The 23102-nt window shown below is 39.8% G+C and overlaps 1 protein-coding gene and 1 pseudogene across 1 annotated transcript; both read right to left on the bottom strand.

The window, feature by feature from the left end:
- Positions 1–4826, bottom strand: part of LOC110255358 — a 218355-nt pseudogene extending 213529 nt beyond the window's left edge.
- LOC100522815 (olfactory receptor 478-like) lies at positions 4938–6202 on the bottom strand. Its single transcript, XM_021102641.1, has one exon. The coding sequence runs from the start codon at positions 6150–6152 to the stop codon at positions 5223–5225; it is 930 nt and encodes a 309-aa protein (XP_020958300.1). The 5' UTR covers positions 6153–6202; the 3' UTR covers positions 4938–5222.

The following is a 23102-nucleotide window of genomic DNA, read 5'->3' as shown; positions in this document are numbered from 1 at the left end:
ACAGGTACAATTTTTCCACTGGTGTTTGTCTGGAGTAGGGCCAAGTATTGACAAAAGGGTTTCTATTCTGTTAAAGCTGCCTTTTTCCCAGTTCTTTGGCTAGGAGGAATAGAATTTTTCTTAGAGCCTTTTTTTTCTGGGTCTCTTGGTGATATTGAGCTGGAAGCCTGTGCAGTGCCCTGTACAGGATATACAGAAGAAAATGCAGGGACTCACTGCGATGTGCTTTCCTCAGGTCCAAAGTCCTTAGGAGCTGCCCTTCTCTGCCTTTTTCAGAGCCTTCCTGTGCTTGCTTGCTTGTTGTTACCTGAGTGTTTTCAGCAATAAGATATGAAGGACTCGAGGTGGGTGGAGCAACGTCTTCAGTGAAACCAGAAGTCTATGCCTTCAAACATTTAATATTTTGCCAGCTTATTATTTATATTGTGAAACAAAGTTGATCTAATACAAGTTTTCTTGACATATCCAAATGTAGAAGTCTGTATACTTTACTTTGAAGAGAAAGGATTAGCAAGAATGAAAACTTGTTACAGAAAAGTCAAAACCCTCTAGGGGTGAAGGATTCTCAAATCCCCTCATTCTGCCCCTCTGCAAAGAGCACATGCCTTAAAGAAGTCAGAGTATTAAGAGGATATTTGGGACCTTAAGATTTTGCTTAAACTTTATGTGCCTCGGTTACATCGCTTGTAAAATACGAATTTAAAAAAACCTCTTGGGGTTATTCTCAGGATTCACTGGGTCGCTCCTGTAAACCACGGGAATAGTGGAAAATAGTGAACAGCCTCACAGCAGCTCCTTTGCTAAGTAAGACTCGTGCTACTACTGCTCTGACACTTGACTTTGACATGTTCTAGTTCTCCAACCGTGCCAAGGCCTAAAGGAGACCCTGTCCAGCAGGGGGTAATCACATAGCTAAGCCAGGCTAAGACGCTGCTTGCCCATCTGAGTTAAACAGCGTCAAGGCAGTCGTGTAATCGCGGTGAGCATGGGTTTGCACAAAACCTATCACAGGTGTAGCAGGATCGGACACAAACATTCAATCACTTCAATCGGGCTCCATTCAACAGATTCAAAGGCACCCAAGCTAGTGGTTCACGCTAGAAGAGAAACCTCCTCTTTCCTCTCATTTTTTAATTTGTCATTCATACATTAATTCCTACATATCAAATATATATTTATTGTTTTCCAGGAACTATGTAAAAATTGGACGCACAGAAAAAGAAAGACATTGAGGACATCCGTATGAAGCCTCTGGGATTTTGGAAAAAACAAATATGAGTCTGTAGCTGCAAGTGCAGGGAGATTCTGGAAAAAATATGCAGGGGGTCTACAGGGAATAAGAGGTGTCCTTAATTTCATCTGAAGCCTGAAGAAGGCGTCCAAGAACATGGGAAGAAACGTTTAGATTGGTAGCTATGGCATAAGTAGGTGTTACCCCGCAGAGAGGAAAAAATGAATTCAGACACAGGTACTGCCTGTGAGAGTGTCCTGAGGCGGCAAAGAACACGGACATACTCAAGGTTTTAATAGAATACCAGTGATATCCAGCGCTTGACTGTTTGGGAAGTGAGAGAAGAGTGCAGAGAGATAGGAATAAACAGAGGCCACGTTCAGGACTTTGTAAGGCACCCCAAGAATTGCTGCCTTCATTCAAAGTCGGGGGAATATTAACAAAGGAACTAATCTCTTTAGATTTATACTATGGTTGGTGTATGGAGAACGAGATGAAAGCAAGCAAGAGAGGGAAGAGGAAATCCTACCTAACGCACTTTTAGCGAGGATAATCCAGAAAAACTGAACCATTACGATATTTGTGTTGTTGTTTTTGCTGTTTTAAAGGAATTGGTTCACACAATTATGAAAGCTGGCAATTCCAAAGTCCACAGGGCAATCCAGCATATTGGAAATTCCAGTAGAGTTGTCACAATCTTAGGTCCAAGGGCAGCCTGGAGACAAAATCCTTTTTCAGGGGACCTAAGTTTTCACTCTTAAGGCTTTCAACTAACTGGATAAGGGCCACCCACATTATGGGCAGTAATTTACTTGATTCAAAGTCTAGTGATTTAAATGTTAGTAACATGTAAAAAAAAAAAAAAAAAAAAAAAAAAAAAACACCTCCCAGCAACATCAAGACTAAAGTTTGACCAAACGACGGATCACCATAGCCTAGCCAATTTGACACATAAAATTAGCTATTACAGGAGTACTGTTATAAAATAAATGCATAAGGTGTTAGATGGAAATAAAAGTGCTGACCATAAAAACGAAATATAGGAGATCAATACTGGACTCAGAAGGTACGTGATTTTGTCATTGAATGCAGGTTTGTGGAGGGAAAAAAGTAATTACCTTCAGGTTTCTAATCACTATGTTAATTGAATGAAAGTGCCTCTTACTGGGATAGGGAACACTGAAGGGGAGAAAATTGGGAGTGGAAGGTGAAAATTACTTTAGTTTTAGACAATTTGTGTTTGAGATCAAACAGACAAAAATGCTTTGTCTAAGGCACTAAATAGGGCGCATGGAACGAGAAACAAATATGGTAGTCATCAGAGATTAAAACTCCACAAGGGAAATACAACCTAGTTCCTCAGGTTTTCTTAACAAGCTGTGCGTCTGACCCTGAACAAGGCACTTCAAGCTCGTGTTTGCTCACGCCCCAAGGGATTCAGGAACCACGCTTATTTCCACAGGGAAGGCGCCTGTCCTGACTGGCAGCGGGGCTCATCGGGGGCGTCTCATCCTGGTCTTTTGTGAAGCCTCTGACAACGAGGCTGGGGACTCACCAGGAACACAAGTGAGCATTTATGACCCCAGAGCCCATCGTCGCAGAGAACCGGACCAGAGCAACACCTCCAGGAATCTTACTGCCGGGCTCCACCTGGCCACCCCCCGCAGAGGGTCCTCAGTCGTACTTGTAATGACCACATTCACTCCAGGACAAGCTGCTGTTGAAAGACAGTCTCAGAGGCTTGGAGGTACAGCAATCTTAACTTACGGCAGAGTACAACTTTTGAACAGATATGAATAAAATTTTAAAGAATTTTCTGCATGTTATTTTTCATGTTAGCCAATTTGTGTTACTTAAAAATTAAATTTCAATTTATTAAAAGGCCTGTGGGCCTCTGATTTACTCTTTGATATCAGAAAATCTACCCCCTACTATACAAAGAGCCTCTACATTGGCTAATGACATATGGACCAATATATTTTGAGCACAGACACCCTTTGTCCATTTTTTTTAATTTTATGGTCCATCACTATATCAAATACTAAAAAACATTACAAAGAAAATAAGAAAATATTTTTTAAACAAGCTTTCCCTCCACTTCTGAGCTGAGATGTGGCCACAGCAGGAGCCATGGTCTGAAGTGCCAGGTGCGAGGCCTCTGTGCACAACCTCCTGAAAGCACAGGAAATTCGACTAAGCACAAAGGAAAGGAAAAGCAGTCTTTGTCAAACAAAAAGAGGTGATTTCACAGCTCATTGCCAGGTTTGAGAGAGCAGCCAAGACAGCAGAGTAAAAGGCCCCTGAGCTCGCCAGGGTCACAACTACCTGCAGAACAGCCATCAGTGAAAAAGACTAGAACCTCACAGAAAAAGTCTTATACAGCTAAAGACATAAAGAAGGAACCACAACAAAATAGGGAGAAAGGGCGGACTCACAATGCCATCAGGCCCCACTGCCTCAGGTGGGTGAGCCACAAAATGGAGACATCTTTTTGCAGTTTCTCTCACAGAAGCCAGAGTTCTGAGCCCCACACCAGGCCCCCCAGCCCAGGAGTCTGGCACTGAGAGATGAGACCCCAGAGCATTTGGCTTTGAGGGCCCAGGAGGGATTGACTCCCCCACAGCCCCAGGGAAAATAGACTCCACTCTCAAAGGACACACACAAAAGCCCACACACACCCGGGCCAAGGCCAAAAGCAGGAATTTGACAGGAGCCTGGGCCAGACCTACCTGCAGGTGTTTGAGAGTCTCCTGGAAAGGTGGGCATGGTTGCAGGTCACCCAGGGACATAGGTGGTGGCAGCAGCCATTCCTGGGAGCTACTTCAACTGTGTAGACACTGGCTCTGATGCTCTCAGGGCTGGCGATCACCATTTTGAAAATCTCCTCCTAGCTCATTAGTCTAACAGCCTACAGGTGCAGCACTGAGACTCCTTAGGCCGGCTTAGGCCTGCAGGTGCAGCCCTGAAATGGCTCAGGCCAAACAACCAAGTGGGTGGGGACTCAGCCCCAGCCAGCAGCAGAGAGGCTGCCTAAAGGCCTCTCTTAGAACCCACAGCTGCCTCTAAACAAGGCCCTAAACAGGACCCTGCCCACCAGAGAAGAAGACTCCAAGCTCCACCCACCACTGGGCAGGCACCAGCCCTTCCCACCCAGAAGCCTGCACAGGCCTTTAGACCAGCCTCAGCCACCAAGGGGGCAGACACCAGCAGCGGAAAACTACCATCTCCCAACCTGCAAACAGAGTTCCCCAACAGCAAACCAGACCCCACCCTGGGACCAGCTGGACCCTGGCCCTGCCCACTAGCAGACCAGTGCAACCTTCAGGGCACTCCAGAGCACATACCTAACTTTGTCAGGAAAAGCCCAGCTCCCAGAAATCTGAAATGAGCTCCAAGATCCCTGGGCCCTGCAGCCAGACTCCAAGATCCAGCTCTTCCTGACAGTAATCCAGTGCTAGCCCCAGGATCTGGCTTCACCTGCCAGTGGGTGGGCAGCAGCCCCAGCATCTTTGAGACCCTAACTCCACCCACCTGTAAGACAGCACCAACCCCCAGGGGCCCCTAGGGTTCCACAACCAGTGGCCTTGTGACCAGGTCTGACAAAATAGCAGCCAGCATCATCCGCACAAGGCAGAGCCTGGCGACCAGCCCGTCAGCCGCCACAACAGAAGGACTCATGCAGCCCTCTCGGGGGAACCCCTAGAGCACAGTCTTGGGTGACAAGAGGGGAGTACACTCCTGGGAAACACAGGATGCCTCCTAAAGAGGGGCACCTCTCCAAGGTCAATAAACACAACGAACATACCACAGGCATAAAAACACAAATCACACCTGAGAATGAGGGGGCAAAGGAATGTGCTCCAGATGAAGGAAGAAGAACTGAAGTGAGCTGGAGACAGGCAATCCACCAAAGAGTCCAGAGTAATGATCGTAAATATGATCAAACAACTTGGGAGGAGAATGGATGCACAGAACAAGAAGTTAAAAGTTTTTAACACAGCTGTCTCTTCAGAGCCCCCTTAACCTCCTTGTTCCGGAGGCTGTAGATGAGGGGGTTCAGCATGGGGACCACCACCATGTAGAACACAGACACCACCTTGTTCTGGTCAGTGGAGTAGCTGGACTTGGGCATCGTGTAAATGAAGGTGATGGTTCCATAGTACAGAGTTACCGCGGTGAGGTGGGAGGTGCAGGTGGAGAAGGCCTTGTGTCTTCCCTCAGTGGAGGGCATCTTCAGGACAGTGATGAGGATGTAGATGTAGGAAATGGCTATGACAACCACTGTGACCGCAATGATGGAGCCAGCTGTAAATGAGGGGACAACTGCAGGAACAGTGACGTCAGAGCAGGAGAGTTCCAGCAAGGGGGCAAAATCACAGAAAAAGTGATTGACTCGATTTGGTCCACAGAAGAGTAAAGAATAGAAGCAAACAATAAAAGAGCAAGCATTGAGAAAACCACATATATAAGCCACTGTGAGTAACTGAACATAGACTTGTGTGGACATCTTCGTGGAATAGAGCAGTGGGTTGCAGATGGCCACAAAGCGGTCATATGCCATGGCAGCCAGAAGGAAACACTCCGTTGACCCAAAGAAAACAACTGAACCAAGCTGGACGGCACATCCAGGATAGGAGATGGCGTTTCTGTCCGCCAGGAAATTTACAAGCATACTGGGTGTGACAGAAGATGAATAGCCCATGTCAACAAAAGCCAAGTGGCTCAGGAAAAAATACATGGGATGATGGAGCTGAGGAGAGAGTCTGACAAGAATGATTGTGCTGAGATTGCCACATATGGTCACCAGGTAGATACACAGGATGATCACGAAGAGGACGGTTTGAAGGGTTGGGTCATTTGTTAAGCCCAGTAAAATGAACTCTGTCACTGCAGTGTGGTTCCCCTCCCCCAGGGAACCCATGAGATGACGTAGTTGCTGCCCAAATGAACCTGTGATGACACATTAAATTAAAGAAGTTTTAAAATGTGATGCTTTCCTTTTTGTTAATATGCATATAAGTTATTACAAACAAATAAATTATTCAAGCTAGGTTTGCACTAATTTTTTATGTTAGAATAAAAAAGTATCTCTGTTATTTTATAGAGTATAAAGCTTATTTATAAATAATGAGCATTCTATATTTTTTAAATTGTCTTCAGCAGTAACACTGTAAAACCTGCTTCAAATAATGTGTAGTTTTTTGCTCTTTATAAAGTTATAAAACATACTTAAAGTGGCCTTTGAGCTAAAGATTAAAAATATAAGATTTATGAGAATAATTAGAATGGTCTAATTATATTAGAATATGTAATGGAAACTGAGAAATAGCTAACATTTATTGAATATTTACTAAATGACCTGTCTTGGGTTAGGAATTTTATATATACAGTTCTATTTTAATTTATGTGAAATAATATTAAGTATTCTTACCTCATTTATAGATGATGAAGCTGACTTTGGAAATGTAACCTAGTTAGGTTTACATGGAAAGTGGTAGAATGAAGACGTGAATCTCAGGTAGTTTGAATACAGTCCATTCCTTTAGTAACTATGGTGTAAATGAAATTAAAGGATAATTAAGATGAAGTCAAGTCTCTTGGAAATGTGTGGATAACAAATTACCTTTCTACACTCTAAGAGCTAATGTATAAAAAATGTGCCTGGTTATCACAAAGTTTATAATTTCTATCAGTAAAATCAGACCAAGTTTTAAAAAGAGAAATAAAATTTTCTTACTAAGACAAAGAACAAATAGAAAGTAATTTCAAATTAAGATTATTAATGAAGTCAGCTATTATAAATGTATTTTAAATTCATTTACCACTGAATATTATTTTCTCAATTAGTTTGAAATAATATAATCACTGGGCAAAATGTTATATGTTTAATATCTAGGACATGATTAAACTACATTCATTCAGATAAATCTTATCATTTCCTAATGTAGTGAGTCTTCAGATTAGAGTAATATAGAACAAAATAATACAGTTGTAACACAATATACAGCTGAATAAAATCCTACCTTAAAAAGTTAAGAAATGTACCCAGGTCCATGCCCACACAGCAAGTCGCCAGGTTGAAACACAGCTCCAAGTCTTCTGGCTTCAGATTATCAACTTTGTCCAAACTCTCTGGTTCCTTGTTAGCCTAGGCCTTTAGAACAATAAGCAAAGGAAGTTTTTCCAAGATGTTTTCAAATTTTAAGCCCCAAAAGTATCTTAAAGTTAGTGAATTTTACAGCATAATACTTGTTGGCTGAGGACCAAGATTAAATACCATTGAAAGACCCTGTGAGATTCCAGTCTCATGGGTGAGACAATGAGGAATCATGGTGACTTTAATTACGCATATTTATACATTAACTAGCCTATAGAAACTTGGGTTAATTCAGCTAAGGTCACTGGATAACAGACTGATGGGTCACATCTGCCCGGTTTCTCCACTAAGGCTTGTGATTGCAAACACAACTTTGGAGAGTAAAGTGTTCTCAAGTTGTTATTACAAATCAGTACAACTGATTAGCCCACAGAAGACAAGAATCTTACTTCTTAAAGCGAGAGTTCATCTTACGATAACGAATGTAAAGTCATTGTCGTACTGTAACAGACATGCTATCTCATTATAGTCTGCCTTTGGGGACAAATCTCTGAAGATGCTCGAGATTCCAGTGTGAATTCAAAGGCACCAGGGGCCATTACCACATTCTCAAGTGAGTTCTGAGCATGCACCTCACACAACTACAGCTAATCTTTAAAGGTTCTATCGATTCTCCAGGTGGCCAAAAAGCACATGAAAAGATACTCAACATCAGTAATTGTCAGAGAAACACAAATCAAAACTAGAATGAGGTATCACCTCACACCAGTCAAAACGGCCATCTTCAGAAAATCTACAAACAGTACATGCTGGAGACAGAGTGGAGAAAAAGGCACTCTACTTTGCTGTTGGTGGGAATGTAAGCTGGTGAAACTACTATGGAGGTTCCTTAAAAAACTAAAAATGCAACTACTATATGATCCAGCAACCCCACTGCTGAGCACACATGCAGAGAAAACCATAATTCAAAAAGATGTGTGCACCCCAATGCTCAATGCCATGCTATTTACGATGGCTGAGACATGGAAGCGACCAAACGTCCATCAGCAGAGGACTGGGTAAAGACTCTTTGGTACACATACACAATGTAATATTACTTGGCCCTAAAAAAGCATGAAATAATGCCATTTGCAGCAAAAAGGATGGACCCAGAAATTATCATACTAAGTGAAGTAAGTCAGAGAAAGACAAGTATCATATGAGATCACTAACATGTGGACTCTAATAGAAACGATGCAATAGAACTTACAAAACAGAAACAGACTCAAGGATTTCAAAACCGGAAGTGTTTACCAAGGGGAAAACATGATGGGGGGAGGGATAAATTATGGGATGGGACTGATGTATACACACTGCTATGCCTGAAACAGACATGTAATGAGGACCTACTGTACAGCACAAGGAAATTTACTCAGTACTGTATGGTAACTTATATGGGAAAATAATCTGAAAAGGAATGGATATATACATATATGTGTATAACAGAGTTACTTTGCGGTACAACTGAAAGCAACACATGTTGTAAATCAATTATACTCCCATAAAATTTTTAAATTAAATAATACTTTTTTTCTAAGTTTTTTTTATTTCCCCAATGCAATTTTTTTTCTACTGGTGACCCAGTTTCACATAAATGTGAGAGAAAAAAAAAGAATGTATACGTGTGTGTAAGTTAAAAAATATATTTTTTAAAAAGATTCTCTTGAGGAGTTCCCATTGTGATGCAGCAGAAACAAATCCAACTAGTATCCATAAGGATGCGGGTGTGACCCCTGGCCTTGCACACTGGGTCGGGATCCAGCATTGCCGTGAGCTGTGGCATAGGTCACAGATGGGGCTCAGATCCACCACTGAAGTTTTGTCAGTTTTCCAATGATAGGGTTTATTGTTTGTATCTAGTTGTTGGTGCACTTTCATTTGATAATTATTGGAAGTAAAATATAATAAGTTATCTCATAGCTAAATATTGGTTGTTAGGTTTAATATATCAGGTTAAGGACAAAACGTCAAATACATAAATGCTAGAAGAAAGTGGGATCAAACTAGCAGATTAGGAAGACCCTGAGCTTGCCTCTTGCCATAAACACATCAAAATTGCAAATACATGCAGAGAAAATGTCAACACTTCATGTTGTTCCAAGAACAACTGAGAACATGGAGGCTAGAGAAATGGCTCTTCCACAAACAAGGACATAGAGAAAGAACGACCCAGAGTCCGGCAGGGAGGAGAAGAGACCAGGTTGGGACCCATACCCCCAGAGGGCGACCCAGATGAAGAGGAGGAATAGGAGAATATCGCACATTCAGGGATCTTCCCTGGGATGAGAGGAGTTCGAGCCTCACATTGGGCAGCCCAACCCATCCCAGCACCAACACTTGTGGTTGGTTTTGAAAAATAGTGGGGCTCACCAGAAGGCTGTAGGAAACTGAGCCTCTCCTCAAGAAATCACATTCACAGATTTTCTTTTTTTATTATTTTCTCTTTTTTTATTTTGTCTTTAGCATTTTTAGGGTCCTACCCATGGCATATGGAGGTTCCCAGGCTAGGGGTCCAATCAGAGCTGTAGCCACTGGTGTACACCACAGCCACAGCAAGGCAGGATCTGAGCCACATCTGCAGCCTACACCACAGCTCGTGGCAATGTCAGATCCATAAGACCCCGATCAAGGTCAGGGATCAAATCTGAGTCCCCACGGATACTAGTCGAGTTTAACAACTGCTGAGCCGTGATGGGAATTCCTTATTTTTATGTTATTTATTTTTTATGGCCACACATAGCATGTGGAAGGTCCTGGGCTAGAGGACTAATTGGAGCTGCAGCTGTCAGCCCACCCGCAGCCACAGCAACGTGGGAGCCAAGCCGCACCTGTGACCTACACCACAGCTTGTGGCAGTGACAGATCCTTCACACACTGACAAGGCCAGGGATTGTATCCACCTCCTCACAGACACTACTGCAGGTTCTTAACCCTCTGAGCCACAATGGGAACCTCTTCAGACACTTTCTTGCTCTCAATCCAAGCACAGAGGCGGAAAGTGCCTGGTGCTCTGGCTAACCTGCATGATTCCCTCAGCACACACACACCAATCCCGAAGTCTGCACCAGGCCACAGATGTGGCCTCTCTGCTCACTCCCCAGGTTGTGACTGCCAGCCTGCATCAAGACTAGCTAAAGCTAGGTCCAGGCTGCAGCTCTAGCCCCTTTGGCTCCTGCCACATCCACCAACGCCGCAGCTACCATAATGCCACAGGAGAAGCCGTGGCTCACATGAGGCTCTGACCCTAGCTCCTCTGTCTCTAGCCCTAACACCACCAAGGTGGTAGCTCCCAACTCACTACTCTGGAAGAAGTCATAGCCCTGGCTCTTTTCAGATCTAGACCTTCTACTAAGCCACTGAGCACATACAGACTGCAAAAGTACACTTTCAAAAGATAGGTAAGTATTGTAACTAATTTCATACACAAGCAGTGAAAGTAAAACAACTTGAGAATACAGAGGAACAGTGTTCCCAATGAAAGGATGAGATAAGACCTCAGGAAAAAACCTAATAGAATAGATACAAATAATTTGTCTGATAAAGAGTTCAAATCAATAGCTGTAAGAAAGATCACTGATCTTGACAAAAATAGAGGAACATAGTATGAATTTCAACAAAGAACTAGAAAATATTAAAAGAACTGAGGAGAGCTGAAGACTACGATAACTGAAATTAAAAATACAATAGAAGGAATTAATTTTAGATTAGATGATGCAGAAGAACATGTTAACCACCTGGAAGACAGAATAGTGGAAATCAATAAAATCAGAACAACAACAAAAACGAAATTTTAATGCGCGTAATCTAGGGGGATCCGTGCGACACCATTAGGTGTACGAACATTGTACGCGTCCAAGACGGAGAGCGAGGAAATGGGCCAGAGAGACAAGTTTGATGAAATAATAGCTAAATTTGTCTCTAACCTGAAAGGGAAAAAGATATTCAGGTCCAAGAAGCACAGAAAATGCCAAACAGGATGAACCCAACGAGATCCACACCAAGACATATCGCAATTACAATGGCAAAAGTTAAAGATAAAAAGAAATATCTGAACATAGTGAGAAAAAAACAGTCACATACAAGGGAGCCCCAGAGAGGCTATTGGCTGATTTTTTAGCAGAAACATTGCAGGCCAGAGAGAGTGGCACGATATTTTTTTAAGTACTGAAAGAAAAAAACATACATCCAAGCATATTCTAGCCAGCAAGTTTATCATTCAGAATTTAAGAATAGATAAGGAGTTTCGGTTGTGGCACAGAAGAAATGAATCCAAATAGGAACCATGAGGTTGCAGGTTCGACCCCTGGCCTCACTCAGTGGGTTAAGGATCCAGCATTGCCTTGAGCTATGATGTAGGTCATAGATGTGGCTTGGATCTAACATTGCTGTGGCTGCGGCGTAGGCCTGAAGCTGTGGCTCCAATTCGACCCTGAGTCTGTGAATCTCCATATGCCACAAGTACAACCCTAAAAAGAAAAAAAATATATGAAATATGTTAATAATTATTAAACCAACTTTATGAGAAGGGTTAAAGGGACTGCTTTAAGCAAAAAAGAAAAGTCTGTAAGAAGAAATAAAATACATGAAGGAAAAGAATCTCATCGATTGAGGGAGGTAAGTAAAGACAATGGATGGGCTACTTGAAAACAGCTAGTACAAGACTTAAAACACAAAAACCATGTAATCACAATGAACACTTTAGAGATTCATACAATGATGTAAAATATGACATCAAAAACATAAAATATGCGGCTGGGAGTAAAAAATGTGGAGCTTTTAGCATGTGCTTTAATATAAACAACTATCAGTTTTTAAAAAATGGATATAGTTGCAATAAGTAACCAAAAATCAAAAACCTAAAATACACACACAAAAAAATAGAAAGGAACTCAAACATAATACTCAAGAAAATTCTCAAACCTTAAGGGAAGAGACTAGAAGAATAAAAGAACAGAGAAGACTATAAAAGCAACCAGACAATAATGAACAAAATGGCAATAAGTACATTCCCATCAATAATCACCTTAAAGGTAAATGGACAAAGTGCTCCCATCAAAAGACACAGAGTAGTGGACACACTTTAAAATAAGACACATCTGTATGATTTCTGCAGGAGACACTTTACAGCTAAAGACACACAGAGATTGAAAGTGAAGGGGTGGATAGAGATGGCCAACAGGCAGATGAAAAAATGCTCAACATCACTAAGTATTAGAGAAATTCAAATCAAAACTAAAATGAGACATCATTTGGAGTTCCCGTTGTGGCTCAGTGGTTAAAGAATCTGACTAGGAACCATGAGGTTGCAGGTTTGATCCCTGGCCTTGCTCAGTGGGTTAAGGATCTGGCATTGCTGTGAGCTGTGGTGTAGGTCACAGACGCGGCTTGGATCCTGCGTTGCTGTGGCTCTGGCGAAGGCCAGTGGCTACAGCTCTGATTAGACCCCTAGCCTGGGAACCTCCATGTGCCCTGGGAGCGGCCCAAGAAATGGCAAAAAGACAATAAATAAATAAATAAAATGAGGCATCACCTCACACCAGTCAGAATGGCCATCAGTAACAAGACAATAAATAATAAATGCTGGAGAGGGTGTGGAGAAAAAGGTACCTCTTCCACTATTGGTGGGGATGTAAATTAGTACAAACACTATGGGAAACAGTATGGAGGTACCTCGGGAAACAAAATATAGAGCTACCATATGATCTGGCAATTCCACTGCTGGGCATATATCCAGACAAGACATTCATTGAAAATGATACTTGCACCCCTATATTCATAGCAGCACTATTCACAATAGCCAAGACATGGAAACAACCTAAATGTCCATCAACAGATGAATGGATTAAGAAGATGTGGTACATATATACAAAGAAATACTACTCAGCCATTTAAAAAAACAAATTAATGGCATTTGCAGCAACATGGATGAGACTAGCAATTCATACTGAGTGAAGTAAGTCAGAAAGAGAAAGACAAATACCATACGATATCACTTGTATCTGGAATCTAACATGTGGCACAAATAAAACTTTCCACAAAGAAACTCATGGACTTGAAGAAGGGACTTGTGGTCACCAAGAGGAGTTGCCAAGTTGTGGTTGCCAAGGGGAGGGGGAAGGAGTTGGATAGACTGGGGACCTAGGGTTAATAGAAGCAAACTATTGCCTTTGGAATGAATAAGCAACGAGATTCTGCTGTATAGCATTGGGAACTACATCTAGTCACTTATGATGGAGCATAAAGGAAGATAATGTGAGAAAAAGCATGTATATATGTATGTGTACTGTATACTGTAGAAAATTGACAGAACACTGTAAACCAGCTATAATGGAATAATAAAAACCACTTAAAAAATAAAATAATGCCATTTGCAACAATATGGATGGAACTAGAGACTCTCATACTAAGTGAAGTAAGCCAGAAAGGAAAAGACAAATACCATATGCTATCACATACTTGTGGAATCTAAAATATGAAACAGATGATCCTACCTAAAAATTATAAACAAAAAACCGTAAACAGAGCTTGGCCGAGAAGAGCAGACTTGGGGTTCCCAGGGGCAAAGGGGAGGGAGTGGGAGGGATGGGCACTTGGTGGGATGCAAACTGTTATAGCTGGAAGGTGTGTGCACTGGGATTCCACTGCACAGCACAGGGCAATGTGTGCGATTGGGTCACCTTCTTGTACAACAGAACTTGACAAAACATTGTAAATCAGCAACAGTTTAATAATAACTTTAACAATAATAATTTAAAATTTTAAAAATAAAAAAGAAAGTGAAGGGGTGGAAAAAGATAGTCTATACAAATACTAGAAGAGGGAAAGCTGGGTGAGCAATATTAATACCAAACAAAATATATTTTAAAATTAAATCTATAGCAAAAGATAAAGGCAATATATAATCATAAAGGAATCAATCAAGGAAAAATGTACAACATTTGTAAACATGTATGCACCTAATATAGGAACATCTAAACATACAAAATAAATATTAAGAGATATAAACAAAGAAATTGATAGTAGTACAACAACAGTAGAGGACTTTAATACCCACTTATATCAATTGGGGTATTAAAGCCACACAGAAAATCAATCAGAAGACAGTGCCCTTAAATGAAAAGTTGAATCACTTGGACTTAATAGAGCTCTGCCGTACCTTCCATCTAAAAATAGCTTCTTTTCAAGTGCACGTGGAACTTTTTCCAGGATAGATCACATGCTAGGCTACAAAATGAAGCTCTACAGTTTAGAAGATTGAAACCATATCAGCTTTTTTTTCCAACCACAACACTAGGAGATTAGAAATCAACTATAAGAACAAAACTTCATGTTGCTGAGAGCTAAAAAAACACATATTACTTAAAAGCCAATGGAAGAAATCAAAGAGGACATCAAAATACACCTTGAGATGACTGAAAATAGAAACACAACTTTCCAAAATCTGTGGGACTCAGAAAAAGTAGTTCTAAGTGTTAAGCTTATAGCAACATAGGAATAACTCAAGAAATAAGAAAAATCTCAAATAAAATAGCTTTCTGCCTAAAAACATTAGAAAAAGCAAAGAAGCAAGGCTCAACGTAAGCAGAAGTAAGGAAACAATAAATATCAGTTGGAAATAAAATAGAGACCAAAAAATAGAAAAGATCATTGAAACTAAAAGTTGGGGAGGTTGTTTATTTTGTTTTGTTTTGTTTCGTGTTTGGGCATGCCCACAGCCTGCAGAAGGTCCTGGGCCAGGGACTGAAGCCAAGCCACAGCAGTGACAATGTCAAATCCTTAACCACTAGGCAACCAGCTAACTCTCAAGAGTTGGTTTTCTCAAAATATGAACTGAGTTAATAAACTTTTAGTCAGATTCATCAAGAAAAAAAAAAAAAGAGGGCCCAAATAACTAAAATAGGAAATGAAAAAGAAGATACAACCATTGTTAGAGAAATACAATCATAATACTGAAAAAAATATACACCCAAATTGGACAACCTACCAGAAATGGATAAACTCATACAAACATACAACCTTTCAAGAGTGAATCAGGAAGAAAGAGAAAATCTGAAAAGAATGATTGCTAGTAATGAAAAAAATCCCAAACATCAAAAGTCCAGGACCAGACAGCTTAACAAAGGAATTCTACCAAACACTGAATGGAGAGTTAATCAGAATCTTCCTCAAAATATTACAAAAATTTGAAAAGAAAGGAACACTTCTAAACTCATTCTACAAAGCCAACACTGCCCTGACCTAACACCAAAACCAGATAATGATGATACCAAAACAAAGAGGTAATTACAAGCCAATATCTCCGAAGATAGATTTTTTTTTTTGGTGCAGAACTTCACATAAAAATATTAGCAAGCCCAATTCAACAAGTGAAAAGGATCATATATCATGATCAAGTGGGATTTATCCAGAGATGCAAGATTAGTTCAATAGCCATGAATCAATCAACGTACTATACCACATTAACAAAATGAAGGATAAAAGCCACATAATCATCTCAATAGGTGCAGAAAAAGCAGATAAGATTCAACACACATTCATGATATGAGGGGGGAAAAGTCCCGATGAAGTTTGTAGAGAGGGAACATATCTAAACACAATAAAGGCTCATTTATGACAAACTCACAGCTAACATCACACTCAAAAGTGAGAAGCTGAAAGCTTTCCTTTAAGATCAGGGACAGGACAAAGATGCCCACTGCTGCCACTTCTATTTAACATAGCATGAGAAGTCCTAGACGCACCAACTGATAAGGAAAAAGGGGGGCATATAAAGTTGAAGGGGAAGAAGTAAAATACTCACTGTTTTCAGATGACATGATGTTCTATACAGAAATCCTGAAGAATCCACCAAAAAAAAACCCACTAGAACTAATAAATAAATTCTGTAAACTTGAAATACAATTTGAATTGTGAATACAATTGCATTCACAGCTGCATCGAAGAGAATAAAATACCTAGGAATAAATTTAACCAAGAAGGTGAAAGATCTGTAGAATGAAAACTAAAAGAACCTGCTGAAGGAAGCTGAACAGAACATGAATAAATGGAAAGACATCTCGTGTTCATGGATTGCAAGACATTTGGGAAAATCTCTTCAGTTCCTCTGCCCATTTTCTAGGGGATTATTTAGGAAGGGTTTTTCTGTTTGTTTGGTATTTGTACGAGTTCTTTATGTATTTTGGATGTCAACCCTTTATCAGATATGTGGTTTGGCAAATATATTTCTCCATTCTGTAGGTTGCCTTTCCACTTGCTGACGGTTTCTCTTTTTTGCTGTGCACAGCCTTTTAGTTTAATGTCCTCCCATCTGTTGATTTTTGCTTTTCTTGCTTGCGCTTTTCGTGCCATATCCAAAAAATTCATTGCCAAGACCAATGTCAAGGAGCTTATTCCTCCTTTATTGTAGGAGTTTGTACAGTTTCAGGTCTTATGTTTATGTCTTTAATCCACTTCAATTTAATTTTTGAGTGGTGTAAATTAGGGGTCAAATTTCATTTTCCCCACTTATGAGTAACCAGTTTACCTAATACCATTTGTTGGAGAGCTAACCCTTTTCCATTGCATATTTCTCACCTCCTTGTCAAATACTCATTGACCATATATATGACGATTTATTTCTGGGCTCTTATTCTATTCCATTTTTCTATATGTCTATTTTTGTGCCAGCACCATATATTTCTATTTCTGCAGCTTTACTGTATGGTTTGAAATCAGGAAGTATGATGCCTTCAGCTTTGTTATTCTTTCTCAGGATTGCTATAGACAATGAGATACTTTTCTTTATTTCATTTTCAGATATTTTGTCGTGAGTATACAGAAATCAACTGACTTCTCTATGTTGACTCTACATCCTGCAGCTTTACTGAATCCATTGGTTAGTTCTAAGAGTGTTTTTGTTAAATCTTTTAGAATTTTCTGTATATAAGATCCTATTATCTGCAAATGACAATTTTATTTTTTCCTTTTTGATTTGGATGAGTTTTCTTCCTTTGTATTGCCTAACTGCTCTAGTTAGGACATCCAGTACTATGTTAAATATGAGTGGTAGCAGGGGACACACTTGCTTTGTTCCTGATTTTGGAGGGAAAGTTTTCAATCTTTCACCACTGAATATGATTTTAGTTGTGTGTTTGTCAAATACAGTCTTGATTATGTGGAGGTGTGTTCTTTCTCTACCCAACTTACTCAGTGCTTATTTTTCACCATGAAAGGATATTGCATTTTGTCAAATGCTTTTTCTGCATCTATTAAGATGATCATATTGATAATTACTTTCATCCTATTAATGTGGTGTATCACATTTGCTCATTTGCATATGCTGAAATGTCCTTGCATCCCAGGGATAAATCCCACTTGGTCAGTATGTATTTTTTTTTTCTTTTTAGAGCCATACACGTGGCATATGGAGGTTCCCAGGTTAGGGGTCCAATCAGAGCTACAGACGCTGGCCTGCAACACAGCCACAGGATCTGAGCCACATCTGCGATCTACATGACAGCTAATGGCAACTCTGGATCCTTAACCCACTGAGCGAAGCCAGAGATTGAACCTGCAACCTTATAGTCCATAGTTGGGTTCATTTCTGCTGCTCCACAATGGGAACTCCAGGTTGCATTATTTTTAATGCATTGTGGAATTCAGTTTGCTAAATTTTTTGAGAATTTTGCATCTGTATTCATCAGAGATATAAGTGCAAGTTTTCTTTTCTTACAGTGTCCTTATGCGGCTTTGGTATTTGGGTAAAAGTGACTTCATAAAATGAGTTTGAAAGTGATCCCTCATCTTCACTTTTTTAGAAAGAGTTTGTAAATATTGGCATTAAATCATTTTTAAATATCTGGTAAAATTCACCAGTGAAAACATCTCATCATGGGCTTTTCTTTGTTTTGAGGTATTTTTTATTATGGATTCAATCTCCTTACATTTTGTTTGGTCTGTTCAAATGTAATATGTCTTCCTTATTCAGTAGTAGTGGGTTGGACTTTTCTAGGAATTTATCCATTTCTTCGAGTTTATCCAATTTGTTGGCATGTAATTTTGTCTAAGTCTAATGATTCTAGGTATTTCTGTGATATCAGTTGTAATGCTTCCCCCTTATGCTTTTATTTGAGTCTTCTCTCTCTTTTCTTAGTTGATCTAGCCAAAGGTTTATCAATTTTATCTTCTTGTAAAATCAGTTCCTAGTTTTGTTAATGTTTTCTATTTCTTTTTTGTTCCCCATTTCATTTATTTCCACTCTGATCTCTATTATTTCCTTTATTCTACTAACTTTTGGCTTAGTTTTCTCTCTCTCTCTCTCTTTTTTTTTTTTTTTTTTTTTTTTTTTTTTTTTTTTTTTTTTTGCTATTTCCTTGAGGCTTACATTAGGTTTTTTATTTGTGAACATTCCATTTTGGTTTTTTTATTACTCAATGAATTTTATTACACTTCTAGTTGTACAACAATCATCACAACCAAATTTTATAGCATTTCCATCCCAAACCCTCAATGCATCCCCCCACCCCTAAACCTGTCTCCTTTGGAAACCATAAGTTTTTCAAAGTCTGTGAGTCAGTATCTGTTCTGCAAAGAAGTTCGTTGTGTCCTTTCTTTAGATTCCACATGTCAGTGACAGCATATGATGCTGATGTCTCATTGTCTGACTGATTTCACTTAGCATGATAATTTCTAGGTCCACCCATGTTGATGCAAATGCCATTATTTCTTTCCTTTTAATGGCTGAGTAATATTCCATTGTGTATATGTACCACAGCTTCTTGATCCAATCCTCTGTCGATGGACATCTAGGTTGTTTTACACCACTATAGTCAGAAAAGACACTTGGTATGATTAGACTTCCTAAATTTCCCAGGAATTAATTTGTGGCCCTCTAAATTATCTATCCTAAAACATTTTCCATGTGTACTTGAGAAGACTGTTGGATGAAATAGTCTATAAATGTCTGTTGGTCTATATAGGTATATTTGTCTCACCCATGATTCAAGTGCAACATCTGTTCACTCTCTGTCTGAATGACACATCCCTTGCTTAAGCAGTGCGTCAAGGTCTTACATTAGTACTGTATTGTCTCTTTCTCCCTTGGAACAGTTAGTGCTGGCTTAATATACTGAAGTGCTCCAGAGCTGGATACATATATATTGCTAGGATTGTTACATCTTCTTGCATTGTCATTATATAATGACCTTCTTGGTCTCTTGTTACCATTTTTGGCTTAAATTCTATTTTATCTTATATAAGCACAGCTCCTCCTGCTTCCTTTTGTTTTGCTCTTGCATAGAATAAATTTTTTCATACATTCACTTTGAGGCTGTGTGTGTCCTTAAATCATAGTGACTCTCTTAGATGCAGCATATAGTTGGCTCTTTTTTCTACTCCATCTAGCTACTCTGTTTTTTCTTTCCCTTCTACCCCCTTGGACTTTATTTTTATTTTTCATGAAGTATAGATATTTTACAACGTTGTGTTAGTTTTGGGTACACAGCAATGTGATTCAGTTACATATATTTTTACAGTATTTTCCATTAAAGGTTATTATAAGATATTAAAGATAATTCCTTGTGCTATACAGTAAATCCTGTTTCTCATCTAATTTCTGTTTAGTAGTATATATCTGTTAAACCCACACATCTTATTTACCTCCCCTGCACTCTTTCCCCATTAATAACCATAAATTTTTCTCTATATCTGTGAGCCTATTTCTGTTTTTTATATACATTCACTTGTATTTTTTTAGAGTTCACATATAGTGATACCATGCAAAATTTGTCTTTGACTTACTTCACTCATACTCTTTAGGATTATCCATATGGCTACAAATGGAAATATTCTGTTATTTTTTGTGGCTGAGTAATAATCCACTGTCTGTGTGTGTATCACATCTTCTTAATCCAACTCTCTGCTGATGGGCACTTCGCTTGTTTCCATGCCTTGGCTATTGTTAAGTAGTGCTGCTATGAACACTGGGGTACATGTACCTTCTCAAAGAAGACATACAGGCACATGGAAAAATGATCAACATCACTAAATATTAGAGAAATAAAAATCAAAACGACAACGAAGTATCATCTCACAACAACCAGAATGGCTATCATTAACAGTCCACAAATAATAAATGCCAGACAGCGTGTGGAGAAAAGAGAGCCTTCTTACATTGTCGGTGGCAAATTAAGTTTGTGCAATGACTACGCAAAACAGTATGGAGGCTCATTTAAAAACTAAAAATATAGCTGCCATGGGATCCAGCAATCCCATTCCCAAATATACATGCAGAAAACATTAAAACTCTAATTTGTAAAGATACATGCCACTCTGTGTCTTTAGGACTTGGTAATGCCATTTGTTCATTTCTTACCGGTAGACTTGTAGTTTCTTTTTCCTTTGTTTCTGCTTACTCATAAATTGGTGGCTTTCCATGGTGGTATGCTGTTTTCCCTCTCTTTATCCATTGTGAACCTACTCTAGGTTTCTGATTTTAGGTTACCATGAGACTTACATAAAACATCTTATAGATATATCAACCCCTTTGAAGCTCATAGCAATGCAAATATTTCCACCTTTGTCTCTCCTTTTATATCTTTGATGTTACAATTTACCTCTTTTTATACTGTGTATTCACTAACAAACTGTAGGGCTATATTTATTTTTAAACCTTTATCCTGTAGTTGACTGGCTAATAACTTACCATATCACAGAACCAGAGCTTTTGTATATTACTGTGTACTTACATTCACCAGTATGTTGTATATTTGCATATGTTTTCATGTCACTAGTTAATATCTTTTCATGTTGCCTTGAAGATTTCTTTTTGACACTTCTTGAAAGACATGTCAAGTGGTTATGAACTCCCTGAGCTTTTCTTTGTTTAGAAATGTATAATCCTTCACTTATTAGGGATAGCTACCATGGATAATGTAGACTTAACTGGCAATTTTTTCAAAACTGAATATATCAGTACACTCTCTGCTGGACTATAGGGTTTCTTCTGAGAAATCTGCTGGGATGAGTGTTTGTTAGTAGGTTGCAATCTTTTTCCTCTGGCCGTTTTTAGGAAAGTCCACATCTCTTCTCAGGTTTGGGGAGTTCTTAGCTACTTTTATTTTAAATAAACTTTCTGCCCCCTCTCTCTTCTCCTTCTGTAACCTCAGTTATTCTAATATTTGTGCAATTGATGGCATCCCAAAGATCACTTAGTCTTTCCCTGATCTTTTTCATCCTTTTTTCTTTCTTCTCCTCTGAATGGGTTACTTAAAAGTCCTATTATTTAAATCGCTTATTCCATCTCACATTTAGTCCACTCTGCCACAGACACCCTCAATAGTATTTTTCATTTCATTTCTCTCGGACTCTTTTTTATAATTTCTATCTCTTTGTCAAATTTCCCTTTTTTTCTTGTACTGTCTTTCTGTGTTTTCTTGTAGCTTGTTGAGTTTCCCCAAAATACCTATTTTGAATTCTTTGTCAGATTGCAATCTTTTGTGCCACTGAGTTCAGTCACTGAAGGATTATTGTTCTCATATGCCAATGATATATTTTCTTGAGTCTTCGTGTTCCTTGTAATTTTACACTGATGCCTTCGGATTTGAAGGAAGAAGTAGAATCCACTCACACATTTACTATCTGCCTTTACGTGGGGTGTGTTGTTCATTGGTCTTACTATACCTGGGATTTTCCCTGACCTTGTACGGATGCACTTGCTCCCAGAGGCTCATGGATGGGATTCTTGCTGAAGTACTGAACAGAGTCTGACGAATCACATCCCTCTAGCGAATTTTCACAGTCTCAGCTGCTTCTTTTCTGATCTAATCCCTCCCCCAACAACCTCCAGCCCTGGAGGTCCTGCCTCAGTAAACCTTTTCAGATGGTCTCCTCCAGCAGTGTCTTGAAATGCCAGGGAAGCAAAGCACTCATTCACTGCTGTCCTTTGCCCCTGCAGGAGAGGACACTGCCTGCTGGTTCTGCCCCAGGCTGCACTGCCTTGCAGAAGTAGAGGCACTGGAAAAACTATAGTCTTCACTGCATTCAAACTCATGTTCTCTTCTTATTATCTTGCTCCAACGGCATGCTGGCATCTCTCCTCTGGAAGGCTGAATTCTACAGAGTCCCTCTCATTTATGTGTTTCTGCCCAAATCAGCACTCTCCAGGTTTTCCTCAATCGTGGCCAAGAGGGACTGGGGCAGGGTCTCTGGCTCCTACTGGTGCTGAGGCCCATACTAAGGTCTTTCTGCCTATAACCAGACGCACAGGTGGGCAAGACTCCCCCTGGATCCCTCAGCGTATGGTTCTGGATCCCACAATTCCCACTAAGGCACTTTCGTTCCTGCACAGATGCCTAATTAGTTGGGTTTTTTTTTAATTTGATGATTTTTATTTTTTTTATTATTGCTGGTTTACAGTGTTCTGTCAATTTTCTACTGTACAGCAAGATGGCCCAGTCACACCTAGACACATTCATTCCTTTTTCTCACATTATCATCATTAGTGACCAGATGCAGTTCCCAGCAGAATGTAGGCAGGAAGGAGAGATATCTCACTCTACCATGAAGCTACTCTCACTCTAGACTTAGTGTTATGGACAGTAGAATCATTGCTGATGAATCTGTATTAAGATTAATTTAGGAGTTCCCGTCGTGGTGCAGTGGTTAACGAATCCAACTAGGACCCATGAGGTTGCAGGTTCAGTCCCTGCCCTGCTCAGTGGGTTAACGATCCCGTGTTGCTGTGGCTCTGGTGTAGGC

Source organism: Sus scrofa, chromosome 9 (genome assembly GCF_000003025.6).
Source record: "Sus scrofa isolate TJ Tabasco breed Duroc chromosome 9, Sscrofa11.1, whole genome shotgun sequence".
NCBI lineage: Eukaryota > Metazoa > Chordata > Mammalia > Artiodactyla > Suidae > Sus > Sus scrofa.
The sequence above is the reverse complement of the archived record's forward strand: the minus strand, read 5'-3'. Positions and strand labels throughout refer to the sequence as shown.